Source organism: Aptenodytes forsteri, unplaced genomic scaffold (genome assembly GCF_000699145.1).
Source record: "Aptenodytes forsteri isolate BGI_AS27 unplaced genomic scaffold, ASM69914v1 Scaffold411, whole genome shotgun sequence".
NCBI classification, from domain to species: Eukaryota; Metazoa; Chordata; class Aves; order Sphenisciformes; family Spheniscidae; genus Aptenodytes; species Aptenodytes forsteri.
The window spans coordinates 723,819-738,813 of record NW_008794119.1 but is presented as its reverse complement, the minus strand read 5'-3'; the positions used below and the strand labels follow the sequence as shown (position 1 = coordinate 738,813).

At 45.2% G+C, this 14,995-nt stretch overlaps 1 protein-coding gene across 3 annotated transcripts in view; it reads left to right on the top strand.

Annotated features, from left to right (window-relative positions):
- Positions 1–367: 367 nt before the first annotated feature.
- The window catches only part of TRIM55 (tripartite motif containing 55), a 43,021-nt gene continuing 28,393 nt past the window's right edge, over positions 368–14,995 (top strand). For all 3 annotated transcript variants that reach the window (XM_019471381.1, XM_009276725.2, XM_009276732.2), the window contains exons 1-4: positions 368–702; positions 1,114–1,286; positions 9,153–9,318; positions 11,036–11,131. In XM_019471381.1, coding sequence (XP_019326926.1) covers positions 514–702; positions 1,114–1,286; positions 9,153–9,318; positions 11,036–11,131 — 624 coding nt within the window. In that variant the 5' untranslated portion in view covers positions 368–513. The remainder of the gene's footprint in view (positions 703–1,113; positions 1,287–9,152; positions 9,319–11,035; positions 11,132–14,995) is intronic.

The following is a 14,995-nucleotide window of genomic DNA, read 5'->3' as shown; positions in this document are numbered from 1 at the left end:
CTCCTCTCCTCCTCAGGGGGTGAAGCATGTGCGAGTGAGGAGAGCCAGGGCCCCGCCGGCTGCCCCCCCTGTCCCCCCGCCAGCCATCACCTGTCCCAGCCTGTCCTCCTCTCACGCGCTTATATGGGCACAGCAGGATGGCATCTTGTGACGCCGTGCTGCTAAAAACAGCCCCGGCTCCCTTCGGCCCCTCGTTTAAACAATGTCCTCCAGCCAGAGCAACCCAATGTGCGAGTGAGGAGAGCCAGGGCCCCGCCGGCTGCCCCCCCTGTCCCCCCGCCAGCCATCACCTGTCCCAGCCTGTCCTCCTCTCACGCGCTTATATGGGCACAGCAGGATGGCATCTTGTGACGCCGTGCTGCTAAAAACAGCCCCGGCTCCCTTCGGCCCCTCGTTTAAACAATGTCCTCCAGCCAGAGCAACCCAGAGAGTCTCTGATCGCAGCACAGCCTTGGACTTATTTCAAGGGAAATTAACCCGGAAACCCCTCCACGAGGCCGTGATCCTGAACGTATGCCCCTGGAAAAGCTAGGGATGAGCACCTCCCTGAACTACAAGTCCTTCTCCAAAGAACAGCAAACCATGGATAACCTGGAGAAACAGCTGATTTGCCCCATCTGCCTGGAGATGTTCACCAAGCCTGTGGTCATCCTGCCCTGTCAGCACAACCTCTGTCGGAAATGCGCCAGCGACATTTTCCAGGTAGGTTTCTTCCCTCAGAAAGCTCTGCTTCCCAAGCGGCAATGGCTGAAATTAATGGAAAAGCAGATTTTTACATGTTTCAATGAATTGCTTTTAACAGTCAGTAAGACTGGGGGAGAGTGATTTAAAGCAGAAGCTGAGCGTCCCTGGGGGCCAGGGCTGAGCTCGTAGCAGATTAGTGTCACTTGTCAGCTGCGGCAACATGGCCACGTGAGTGAGCTGAGGAACTGGCCCCTCACCCTGCAGTCGCCAGGCACTTTCCTGGGGTCGGCTTGTTGGACCTACCTTCTCCTTGGGCATGTTGACAAATGGTTTGCTACAAGCATGTTTTTGCCCCAGTGCTTTTGAAAGAGGTTTTCATGGTTTTGCATGGCCTTACTCACCTCTCCTTGTGCTGCTTGGCAAGAGCAGGCCTCCAACCCCTACCTGCCGACCAGGGGAGGCACAACCATGGCATCGGGAGGCCGCTTTCGCTGTCCCTCCTGCAGGCACGAAGTGGTCCTCGACCGGCACGGCGTCTATGGGCTGCAGAGGAACCTGCTGGTGGAGAACATCATCGACATCTACAAGCAGGAGTCCACAAGGTAATAAGTGAATGTGTACCCTTCAGAGGAGGTTTGCCACAAAAGCAGAAATGGCTTAGGAGACTGCGGTGGCCTTCTGGTCTTTCTGTTTGTTGCACAAAATGATGTAGTTGTTTTCTCTCTTGGAAATGCGGAAAGGGACTGTGCTGCTGTGCATGCCCGTCTGTTTGCTGTGCAATGGAGTTAGCTCTCACTGAACACTGAAAACCGTATCCAAATAGATGCTGAATTTCCCTGCTTCCACTTACAGCAGAGGATTGTGCCATACTTATTCACATGAGCAACACTTACCCGTGCAAGCAAAGCCCTTGAGGTCAGCATGGCTGCTCACATGAATAGGGAAAAAGTAGCTAGGTTCACATTGTTTATTTTAAAAACAGTTCAGATGAATCTTATTTGTCTTTAACCTCTGTGTTTTTGTGTAAAGAAGGGAAAGAAATTTCAAATCTTTTTAGAAAATCCTGAGGGGCAGGCAGCACAAACAAGAAGAAAACTGAATTTCACACAGAAGATACTCTGCATCATAATGTCAAATCAAAACTCAATAAAAACATCTCCATTCCTGTCAGCTTGGGATGAGAACTCATGAAATCAAGTCTTATTTCGGACTCCATAAAAGAGAAGGAATAGCCAGAAATAATATGTACCAGTGCTGTGTGACTGTGCACAAGAATCAGGACCCCAGGGCAGAGGAATGGGTTAATCCTAAAAAGTAAGATTACTCCTGAATGTTAATTGCCTGCATTGGATGTGTAATGGATCCAGCAATAGAAAAATGTTTTGTTCTTGTCTCTCTTGCCCTGGGATGGGTCGAATGCATAGTACCACCTTGGGGAACTTAGTAGGGGGGAAGCTAAGCCTGGTCCCAGGCTGCCAGGCAAGCAGCTCTCACCCAGGGAAGCTGCCTGTTGTCACCAGCGTGCATCCATAGGGTCAGTTTTGTATGGCAAGGTGTTTTGTACACCTGAAGGAAGGTGTGATCCTGGCCATGCTCCCTGACAGTTTACCCATCCCACCCCAACAAGGAGCTGGGTTTCACAGGGACAATGAGGTGATATCACTAGAGCAGCTGGACACAACCATCGGAGCCCGGTGCCTCGGGTGGCTTAGGGCACTTCTACCCTCCTCCGGCAGAGGAGGACAGTCACCAGCAGAGAGGATGTTTCGGAGACCATCGGTGGCTTTGGCTCTTCTTGGCTGTTTGAACCCCTTCAGGGACTGTTGTAGGTGGGCATAGGTTGGAGCTCCAAAGTATCGGAGAGCATGAATTTGGCTTAAAATTGTCCTTTCTGCTGCCCTTTGCGCTCAGTGCCAAGGGAAGGTCAGCTACCCTTGTGTGTGTCATTGATACCCAAATATTATTTTAGTCAGGAAAATCTCAGAGGAAATGAATCAGCAAAGCTATGGTTGTGGACTTTGCTTTTGACCAAATAAGCTGGACATGTGTGGCCTCATGTCTTTCTTGGTTTTGTTTCTTTTCAGCTCACAGTTGTATTTAACTTAAAAAATAAAGAAATGCAGCTCCTTTTCCCATGTAGTTCATGGGCAATGGGAACAAAATTCAGTTAAATAGAAATATAAGAGATTTAGTAGTTTTTTTTAAATTCCACAAAAGTAAAACACAACATGATGAATAAAAGGGGAGAATAGAAAAAAAAATAAATATGAACATATAGTTGCTTAGATATTTGTCCAAAAGATTCATTTATTTAGTCTGTTAAGGCGCTTATTTAACCTTCATGTATGTCCTTAGAATGAAAGTTATCATCAGTGTTACGTAGCAGCGGCAATGCATAGCAGCATTATCTAAACTATTTGGCACTTTGTAGGCCTCAGCTGCTTATCTCCCTCTGCCTAACGTTCCTCAGGCTCCCATGAGAGCATGAGCAAGATCTGCCATGGCTTTACCCCGTGCTGTCCCACTGAAACCAAAAAGTCAAGGGAAACCAGGTCTTCTCCACTTCTTCCTTTTGTACCAGTCTCTTCCAAACTGAGGGCTGGGGTCTGGCAGAGGTACATAAGAGGAAGGGTGAGATATGATCTTTGCCTCCTTGTTTTTTCCCAAGACAACCCTTCAAACTGGCAGCACCTGTGATTTCCAGACAGGAGCCTCTTCCCCTAGAGTCCTCCTGTGGGTATAATTCACCATAACTCTGCGTGCCAGAATGATGCCAGCTCCCAGCTGCATTTCACATGAGCTTAGGAGAGTGAGGGAAACTCGGCTAGGGAGCAAGCTTTGTCTCCTGCTTAGGCAAAAATAATTTATTTCAAAAATATTTTTTAAAATTTGAGTTTCTATTTGAATTAAGGAATTGGTGGGTTTTTTTAAATAAAAGCTGAGGCAGGAGCTGGGCTATGGGGTTGGGAGGGTCTGGCCAAGCCTTCACATGCAGCCCTTCCTATTAGTAAAAATCACGTCATGTGGTCTTTTATTCCATTGCTCATCAAATTCCAGCTGATGGCAGCGTAGCCTGTTGCCCAATTTAGAATCTATTAGCAACGCAAGGAAAAATCTTCAAGCAGGACGTGGCTCCTACAAAGCTTTAAAGGAGGGCAAAGGACTGAACCCAGTGGAAATGGAGTCGGCTAAAATATTAAACCGATGTTTGAAAGTCTGTAGGCCACTGATTACCTGAACTGTCTGAGGAACATCAGGGTGCCTGCTGCCACCAGGAAAGGGTAGCAACAGGAGGCTGTGACTTCTAGCAAGCTCTGGCAGCCTCTAATGAGCTCAGCTGGCTATTCCTGATCAAAAGGTACTTTGGGCTTTGTTACCAGCTGAATCCTGATCAGAGAGGGTTGAGCGCTCTTTCTCCCTTGCACCTACCAGGAAGAGCCCTAGGTACAGGCTGTCCCTGCAGCCCTGAGCACAGATAGAGCAGTGTGTGCAGCAGTGTGCACAGCAGGGACCAGGTGCTGTGCTGAGAGCAGCATGCATGGGCTCTGCAACAATGGTGACCTGCTGCAGGATGGGGTAGCCAGCACCGCCAGGAGCAGCTATCCCTGACACCTCAGAGGCCTCAGCCAGAGCTTCCAAGGGAGGACATGGCTCTCCAGGACGGGCTGCAGGGATGCCTGGGGATCTCAGATAGGCTGGGCCAGGGAGATGGGCTCCCTACCCACAGGTCGCCAAGCAAGGGAGGTGCAGGAGGAGCCCCGCAGACTGTGCAGCAAAAGAGATGAGGAGAGATCATCATCATCCAAGAGACCTGGATCTTCTCCAACTCCCCACAGAGACAAAGCCCCAGGCTCACCTGCGCCAATGGTTTTCTTGGGCCAGGCATTCACAATAGTACTAGTGTAATGGAGCTGCAGGAATCCCTACGTCCATATGAACAATTTTGGTCTTCTCATTTTTCAAGCCTCATTTCTACCCTGGGTATTGACGGGCTTTTCACTGCTTTTGGGAGAGTCCATCATTGTGGTTGATTTTCAAGGACCACCTTCTCCAAGCTCAAGAATGGTCCATCCCCATATACAGGAACTCAAGCAATGGTGGCAGGATACCTGCACTGATTAGCAAGGAGCTCCTGATAAAAATAAAACATTAAAAAAGAAGCAAAAAAAGGTGGACAGGTGAGTCTTGAATATTTTGAGACACTGTCCAAGCATGTACAGATGGAGTTAGGAAAGCCAAAGCCCACCTTGGAACTGAATCTGGCAAGGGACATGAAGACTAACAAGAAGAGCCTCTACAGCTACACAAGCAGCAAAAGGAAGATTAGGGAAAGTGTGGATCCACTGCTAAATGGCGCAGGGGCTCCTGTGACAAAGGACATGGAAAAGCCCAAGGCACTCAAGACCTTCTTCACCTCGGTCTTCACTGGTAAGATTGGCCTTCAGGAAGACTTACCCTCAGTGGAGGGGGATCAGGTTAGGGAATAATAAAAAAAACTGGACATCCTGATGGGAGGCACTCATGAGTGGTGAGGGAGCTGGCTGATGTCATTGCAAGGCTACTCTCAATAATCTTTGAAAGGTTGTGGTAATCAGGATAGGTTCCTGAGCGCTGGACTGGAAGACAGCAAATGTTATTCCAACCTTCAAGAAATGCAAGGAAGAGAATCCAGGGAACTACAGGCTGGTCATCCTCACACTGGTCCCTGGAAAGCTGTTGGAGCAAATCTTTCTGGAAACCGTTTTCAAACATATGAAAGACAAGAAGGTGATTAGAAATAGTCAGTAGGTGATAGGGAACAGCCAGTATGGATTTATGAGGGGAAATCATGCCTGACCAACCTGATGGCCTTTTATAGCAAGATGACTAACTCAGTGAATGAGAGGAGAGCGGTGGATGTTGTTTATCTGAGACTTTTGACACTGTCTCCTGTAACATCTTTATTGACAAACTGATGAAGTAAGGTCTAGAGTGGACAGTGAAGTGGACTGAAAACTGGCTGAACTGCCAGACTCAAAGGGTTATGGTGAGCAGCATGAAGTCAGGTGGAGGCCAGTCATTAGTGGTGTATGCCCAAGACTGATACTGGGGCCAATACAGTTTAATATCTTCACTAATGACCTGACTATGCCTCATACAGTCATGCAGATTCTCTCCATCCCCTGACCAGGTGCAGGCACTAGGTGATGTGATGGTACAGGAAGGGCTACAGCTATCTTAGGGCCCTCAGTAAAAACACTATCAAAGTTGGATTCAGGATTTCAGTAGAGACCTTTCTGAATTTGTAGAAATCCTGAGGAAAAGAGGCCTTCTAATTAAATGGCAGTTTTGCTAAGGCCTTTCTATGTCCTTAATTAAAGTGTGCTCCTTTACGTGCCCAGAAACTTTGCATTTCCTCACCAAATCACAGAATCACAAAATGGCTGAGGTTGGACAGGACCTCTGGATATCATCTGGTCCAACCCCCCTGCTCAAGCAGGGCCACCCAGAGCCAGTTGCCTAGGACCATGTCCAGATGGCTTTTAAGTATCTCCAAGGAAGGAGACTCTACAACCTCTCTGGACAACCTGTGCCAGTGCTCGGTCACCCTCACAGTGAAAAAGTTTTTTCTGATGTTCAGAGGGAACCTCCTGTGTTTCAGTTTGTGCCCATTGCCTCTGGTCCTGTCACTGGGTGCCACTGCAAAGAGCCTGGCTCCATCCTCATTACACACTTCTTTCAGGTATTTAGATACCTGCAGGTATTGATAAGATCAGATCATTGTTAAGAACCCCCTGAACCTTCTCTTATCCAGGCTGAAAGTCCCAGCTCTCTCAGCCTTTCCTTACAGGAGAGATGCTCTAGACCCTTAATCATCTTCAGGGCCCTTTGTTGGACTCTCTCTGGTATGTCCATGTCTCTCATGTACTGGGGAGCCCAGAACTGGACCCAGTACTCCAGGTGTGGCCTCACCAGTGCTGAGAATCCTCCTCTCCATAAAACATGCACAACACTCTGCACATTAAGGTCCAAATTCAATTTTAATGGAAAAGAATAAGCCTGTAGCAGTCAAACACAGGCTTAGCATCTCAAAGAGCAGACTCAGAGAACAAGAGCATAAAGCTATTAGGCCATTTCAGCTACCTGCCACTTCTTTGGTCCAAGCACATTTTTGATGAATCTTTTCTTCTACTAAAGCCATGCTGTCATTTTCCTACTGGCTACTCTTTAATCTTCCATTTCAGGAGCAACCACCACTTTAAACTTAGGGGTTGTGTTTTGGCCTTTGCTACACCTACATAGACCTAGAGGACCTCCTCTGAAGTCAGGGAATGTTCTGCTAAAAATCTCTCCTTTTGCAAAGCCTGGAGAGGAGACTATAGATCTCTGTTTACTTCTAGTCTTCTGTCACTGTCTTCAGGGCCCCACTAGTTCAGGGAGTTCTGCCAGGTTTCTTCCAGCTCTTTGCGGCACCTTTGAAGGTTGGCTACTTCTGGCTGAACTTGCTTGACATCGTCACCTTTTTGCCCTGTGCAATGTGTCTTTCATGCTAGTGGCACCATTCCAGTGTCAAATAAAATTCTAGTAGTTTCTGGTTCTGGTCTTGTAAATATTTGCAGGAAGAGCAGCTATTTCAGGCTTAATTAATCACTTTGAAATTCATTGTCTGTTATTGCCCTCATATGCAGGCCTCCCCATTGGTGCACCAGACCATGAATATATTAGGGGCTGTTTGCAGTCACCTGCAAACTGTAAAGCATTCCTTATAGTGGAGACACACCTCTTTTGACTAGCATTGAAATGATGCCGGATTTGACACACTGAGTGCCTTATGTAAATGTATGCTGGAAATTTGACCCAAATAATACAGGCTTCCTTCAGAAGTGTCCATCTTGTTTTATTCTGGTATACTGTGTTATACTGCAGATTACAGGTTCTCCTTATGAACCCTTTAAATTCCAGTGCCCTCCCGAAATTAAAAAATAGGAATGCATGAGACATTTTCTTTGGTGCTTGATCTTTTTTTAAATGCATCTAATTGATCACATTCCATTCCCTTCAGAAGAGAAAACCTGTACTTTGTAATTAAAAACTAAATGCCATATCTACTCTACCAAACTGTATGGAAAAATGCTATTGTAATATAATCTAAAATAATGATCTTTCCATACGTTTTTAAACTTGCAATAGAATGACTGGTTGCCTCCTTGCTGTAGAATGGCTTTTAAAAAATTGCTGCCATTTAATTCCATTAAATTCTATAGTTTTGGAAAATATTTTCTATCTAATGATTAAAAAATGTATTTCTATGATGCCATTGCTCCACTTGCTACTGGTCATAGTCATAGTTCTCCTTCCAAATGGTAGCAGAAAGGGATAATGGTTTATACTGGAAAGATTTAATGTTGCCACAGTAGGAGTGGCAACCTTTGGAGGCTTGAACCCCCAGGCACACTCCCTCCATCGCTCTACTAACTCTGTGCTCCGGTACCACATCCTCACACACTCACTTGCTTGCCGCAGACGTGCTCAGGGTGCTAAGCCTGAAGCATGGGCTCAGAAAAGCATCAGCCTGCCTACACGGACTGGAGCAGACCTTTCACTTACACTAGCAATGTCAGTTAAGTGGCTCATTTAAAGAAAGCTAGAACTTAATTAGTTCCTAAAATAGCAGGGATTGACTTGTGTGTGTATGGCTAAATCATACTGGTGAAGAAAAGATCAGGACTGAGCTATAGTCTGGTGACAGCTCCTGGCTTAGCAAAGGAGAGGAATGCTTCTTGTGTAACCCATGCCCTTGGTGGACGGTACAATTGAGCAGCTACTGTTAAAAAGTTCAACACTGTACGAGCTAGACACATGCCACCCAGCTAAAATTAATTTGTGTGAGACCTTATTTTGGTTGCTGTCCTAGTGTAAAGGCCATAAAGGACCCAGTTCTGTTTGATATTGACAGTCCTGACCTGGGCCTCACAAAGCTCATCAGCAGAGATATAGAGTTAAGGGCATGAAGGTCCACCAATACCTACAAGTCTCACTTCAAATTAGCCCCTTGAATAAGAGCTTTGCTGCATTAAGGCCGAGTGCCCAACATTTTGCATTATGAACTCTAAAGGAATTACATATGTTCCATATTTCAGATAGATGTTGGATAACATGCTAATTAAAGTACACGAGTAGTCTAAGATCAGTCTTAGTGAGGTTATTTACATTTTTAAATATGAGGAAGGGTTCAGTCACACTCCCAGCTGGAACCCTCATATGAAGTCATGTTGCTATATTGTCATCACATCCTGTTGTGTCAGGACATTAAGCTGTACCACTGTCTATTTAGTCATCCCGTGTGGCCGGTTTAAGTCTACTCTGCGTATTCAGGTCAGCCTTGGACACTGCTGTAAAAATGTACCCTATTTCATGCTGGTACCCTAAGTGTTGTCATCAGAAATTCATGAGCACCAAGTTTGTTTTAAACTTGTTTTCTTTTGCAGACCCGAAAGGAAGTGTGACCAGCCAATGTGCGAAGAACACGAAGACGAGAGAATTAATATCTATTGTTTGAACTGTGAAATGCCCACCTGCTCCTTGTGCAAAGTCTTTGGTGCCCACAAAGACTGTCAAGTTGCTCCTCTCACAAACGTTTACCAGCGACAGAAGGTAAATATCTTCTTGTATCTCATAGTCCTCCCAGCAACTGACAGGACCATTGACAGGAAGTATTCCCATGGTTTTCCTGTGAGTTTCCAAAGGGGCCTGGGGATGCCTTTGCCATTCCTGTGTGAGAGTGAAAGGCTCACAGAAATCTGTAGGAACTGTTTAGAAACACAGCAAAATAAATTTATGAGAAATCACACAGAAAGATATTGCAGTGTCCCAAATTTTTTTAGTATAGCAAGCAAACATTTTAGACAGCGATTTGATGTGAAGCTGAGCATCTCTCTTTCAAGGTTCCTAATCTCGTTTTTTCAGTGCTTTTAGGTCAGAAAAACAAGTGGGATTTCCAACACATGAACAGGAAAGAGAACGGACCATTACAAATCAAATAATTATCTATCAGGCACTTTTGCCTTTAAGCATCCCATTTTTAAGAAAAGTTAAGTGAAAAACCTCCTCCTGCAAGTGAATGCAGGAATATTCAATAGTTGGCAGCACAGGATGTACCTAACATCCTCTGCCCTTGCTGTCACCAGTAAAAGATTTGTTTATTTTTAATACAGTATTAATTTAAAACCTGACTCACTGGGTTATCCTCTTGAGATAAACAGCTCATTTTTCTGGAGGGTCCCAGTGGGGCAAGCAATCAGACAGGCCAGGTTTGCAATCCCAGCCTCCAACTTTGTCACACAGATGCTTGTGTGTGGAAACTACAAATGAGAAGTCACTTTAGGAAAGTAGTTACAAACATCCTTTTCAATCAAAAAGGGAGGGAGAAGGGGGAGAAGTTTCTTGGACCAAATCCATGCCCCTGATCACTCCCTTTGTGTGGAGATTTGCAAGCAGTGGTTTGTCTCCCAGCGTGCCTGCAGAAAGGGGCTGCCATGCCCAAGACTGGAGGCATAACCCGGAGGCTGCAGGATGCATGCTTCAAAGGATCCTTTACAAAGCTGTGGAGGCCACAGACACGGTTGCCTCTGTCACTACAGTGGTGTGCCAAGGGCTCCTCGCCCTCCCCAGCACTCTCACCAAGCTCCCTAGGCACTGGCTTCTCTGTCTTTCCTCTTCTAAGGACAGCCCCCAGTCATCCCCCTCCCCACACTTAGGCCATTCCCTTCTTCCACTCATTTCCCTCGTGCCAGTGGCTCAGCCTTCACCTTCTCCTTCTCCTTTTCTCCCTTCCCCTCTCACCACAGCCCCAGCCCCACTGCCCTTATGCCAGGCACTCTGTAGCACCCTGGTCCCTCCAGGTCCATGGGCCACCTCTTCTCTCCAGAGCCAAGAGCTACAGTCATCAGGGAAATACTACAGTGGTGTGGTTAGACCCAGACACTAAAAAAACTGATCCCTCAAGAGACAAAGACTTTTCTCTCAACAAACCCAAAGAGAATATTTTGGGGCTGTTGAAAGCTTCAGACAAAAGCATCTAGAAGAGCCTGCTAGAACAAAGTGCTTCCTCCTTTCGAAATCACAGCTTCTTCTCCATGAAAAGTTTCAAAATGTCAATGTTTTCATAGTGTTTCAGGAGAGGAAACAAATGTCCAAGTACTAGTGGGTAACTTGTGGGCAAGTAAACCTTCAATTTTCCTCGGTTCTGGTGGAAAGAAGAGCTAATACCCTGGTACGGCTCATTAGTCCCCTGCTCCCCACAGTTAGACATGCCACCCTGAAGTGGGACGGTGCCTAACCCCCTGCCGCTTGCTCTCCCCTTACTGCCTAGTCCGAACTGAGTGATGGCATTGCAGTCCTGGTGGGGAGCAATGACAGAGTGCAAGGGATAGTCACGCAGCTGGAGGAGACCTGCAAGACGGTTGAGGTAGGTACCACCCCTTTAAATGCAGATATTTCAGTGTGAAGTCGCATCTTTTAAACTGATGGTAATGATCATTCTTTAACAGACATCACTTTACCCACATGCATTCCCATGTCGTTTTGCTAAACCATTACCTCTGGCTTTGTACAGTATCAGCTGTACTGCCTCAACCAAAGGATACATCCTGCTCAGCCCCCTGCCTCTGACATTGGCCATGTGGTTGAGGACAAAGAGTAAGGATAACACACATCATCACACCTTGCTCAGCATTCTTAGTGGCATAGGATATCACTGAAGTTAAAAGATCCAACAAGATGCCATGAACTCCCAGTTCATTTAACATCCAAGATCAGGTGCTAAAGCTGTAAAAGGCCAGTATTAGTCTAAGGCCTGACTGGTCCTGTGAGCACAGCCTTAGTCCTAAGTAGAGTGTGCCAGAAAAGCCCTACCTAGATGCATCTCTTTCGCTGTTCCAGTTATTTGGTTGCCAGTAGGGCAGATATGGGACTGTGTATTTATAAAAGGGAAAAGTTTGATCTAAACCCAATACAGTTATTAAAATGTTTTCCACGCCAAAAAAGTTCAGAGCTGTTCTCCTGGAAGAATGATAGTCTCAGCAACAGGGTAGCCACAGTGCAGCTCCCAACTATGCCATTGTCTTTGGTTATTTTGCCTCCTGTGCAGAAGTAGTTATTTAATATACTTATGTTGTTCTTTAAGAAGTCTTGTTTTGTTGCTCATGGTAGGGAAGAGTTTGGGTTCTTACTGTGAGTCTGGATTTTCTGGTAAAGGTCTTGCTCTCACAGATCTGGAATTAGTTTTGTGTTATTCAATAGCAGAAGAGGTTTTCATTTCCTCCAAGAGGTTTGCACCAGGAAAGCAAATATAAAAATCCGCTCTGACCAATTTGAGCATCACAGAGCAATAGGCTGAAAGGAGCTCATATGAATTGATTTTATGATCAGAGTTTGATGAAGCATCTAGTGAAGGAGTCGCATCCCTCTCAGCCCTATTAGAACTACATTGACCCTTCAGAGCTGGAGCAGAAAAGAGAAACTGCACAGAAAAATAATTTAATCCAAGATGTATAGATTCTAACTGGTAAGAAAAATTGATTCCACAATCTACGTACACAATTGCCCGAGGCTCCTATTTCCTCAGAGCAAGGAAGAACAGAAAATGGCCAAATTTGCTTCAAAGAACATAAACCCATTAGCCCAGGTAAATAAGAGAGCATGTTAGCAGCAGTCAGAACTTTGTAGTCAGGAAGCCTTCATATCGCAAGGATGAAATTGGCTGCTATCAGGTCTTTGCAGACAGAAACAAGCCTTTCAAGTAGGTTAACTGCAGAAATTTGAACAATACAAAAGCAAAAGCTTATACTCATTTAAGTTGAACTAGCTGAACCAGAAACAAAACTTCAAACATCTAGTCTGAAGTATGGAGAAAACACTGTGCTAAAAATACCTTAATAAATACAACAGTTTCTGAAACTAGCTTCCTCAGTCATCCACTCAGTTTAAAGTCTAACCTTTAAACTCAAAGCCCAAAGAAAATGCAGCCATTTTACCTTCAGATGTTTTAACAGGCTTCTCACCTTTAAAGTCAGAGACTGCAGAAAATAGATCTTAGAGCTTACCTTGGCACTTCCATGTTATATTTCAAGCAAATCGCATTTCCTGCCATACAAGAGCTTTGTCTGAATTGACATCAGTTTGTCCTTGAAGATGAAAAGCTACAGCTGGAGCTAAGAAATGTGCACACATGGAAATAACGCTTATAATCCAGCATTGTCTCTTCTCTCTGCTTAACACTTTGCAGAGAACAATAAATATCTGCTTTAGCAGAAAATACATGATCATTTTCCTTTTAGCTGGAGTAAACAAGAGCCTACAGTTCTATGTTTAGCTATTGCTCCTATCCAAACCTAAAAAAGAGAAAAACAAACAAAATAACCTGATTAATACTTGTATAGCTTTTAACTGATTGAAAGGTAGACCAATTTCACATTTTATTCTGAAAATAAAAACAGGGAATATAAAATGCTAAATACTGGAAAACAATAACAAATAATTAAGTAGTGTTTAGCCCTGTAAACAATACAAGTCAAATAATGAATGAAAAATTACAGTGTTTCTTTCAAATGCTAATAGCGTAAGCCAATCAATACAGATACTTCAGAACAAGCAGTGCAACTCCTGCTCAGTGGCAAGGACTCCTTTCTTTTTGCTGTAGCTGTGCTTTAAAAAAATAAAAGGCTGAGAACTTTTTAGAATGGAAAGTCATGCATTTGTTAACCTTTTTCATTACTCAGGATCTGATTAGGGTAATTCCATCAGGCAGAGACTTCATATGGGAACATTTTATATAGAAAGAGAGTATTTCAGAAATATTTCAGCATTTGCAGTTAGGAACCTGTTATACGCTCTCACTCTTGAGGTTCACAACTCCATAATATCTGCTGGCAGGAAGTGTTATATATTAGAGCTTAGAGATAGGGAAGGATCTCTCAGGGCACCCTGCTATCACTCTCTTGCTCTTCTTCCCCTAACGCTTGTCCTGCATCAAATGGCAAAGATAGCACACACCTGTCTTGAAATTAAGGTTGTTTTAAAAGTAATCTGAATGACATTTCAGAGGAGGTCATTGTAGGCTAAACCGAAGAAGGGTCTGGAGCAAGCAGAAGTGCAGGAAACACTGGGAGAAAGCTACGAGAGGGGTGAAAGAGGAGAGGAAGGATTAATTGAGGTCTGAACAATAGAATGACACCCAGGAACAGTGACTCACTTGATTTGAAAGCTTCCTTATCCCCACCCTATCATTCACTAATCGGGAATTTCTGGGAAGTGGCAAGGACTTCCAGAAGGGCAGGACAAGCCTGCCCTCCCCCCCCCCGCAGGGAGTTTTAAATTAGGAGTGCCTGTTTAGCCTAGTCTTCCTCATTGGGAAGCAGAGGTGGATACTTGGGTCAATGCAACAAGATCTGTATTCGCTCCCCACCCCTCAACATAGACAGTGATTTTTGGCCACACGTCCATCTTCGAAAGGCTTTCTCCGTTGAATGATAGAGAGTAGACTGTCACCACCCATAGGAAAGAGCTCTGGCTGAAAGTCAAGAAAAAAGTTGGATTCTCTCTGGCCAAGTGCTATGAATAATCAGTCTTATCACTTCCAAAAGTACTGTGGGACTGTTAATAATCCTGTGCTGCCAGGATCTCAGCATTATGCCTCAAGGGACAAAGATGAAGAATTGATTCAGCCTCAGTTCCTAGGAAAGAGATTTAAATAATCACCACCATCAGCAACCAGATATAACCACAATAAGGTTATGCCCATCTGTGTGCCCTGGGGCACACAGATGACTCAAGTACTTCTATTTGGTAGACCTCAGACATTATAGATAACCTGTCTCCGATTTCCTCCTCATAAATCCTCCCTTGCAAGTGCAGTGTGTTCTTGTGGGAGAGTGCTTAATGAAGCAGTCATCAAACTCACCCAGTGAAATCTGCTGTGTTGTCTGGTTGGAAGGACAATAGAAGTGTTGAGGGCGCAATATGCTGACCGGACCCGTCCCACAGGGAAGTCTGCTGCTTCCCTGGGGTCCGGGTCAGAGACATTACCAGGAAACTCCCTGGTCTGGTACGGCCTTCCGACTACTACCCACTGTTGGTTACACAGGCTGGCAGTGATGAGGTTCCAGAGAGAAGTCCTACAGTGATCAAAAGGGACTTCAGGGCACTGGGGCGACTGGTTGAAGGATCGGGAGCACAGGTAGTGTTTTCCTCAATCTCTACAGTGGCAGGGAAGGATACTGAAAGGAACAGGAAAACGCACCTGATCAACACGTGGCTCAGGGGCTGGTGCCAT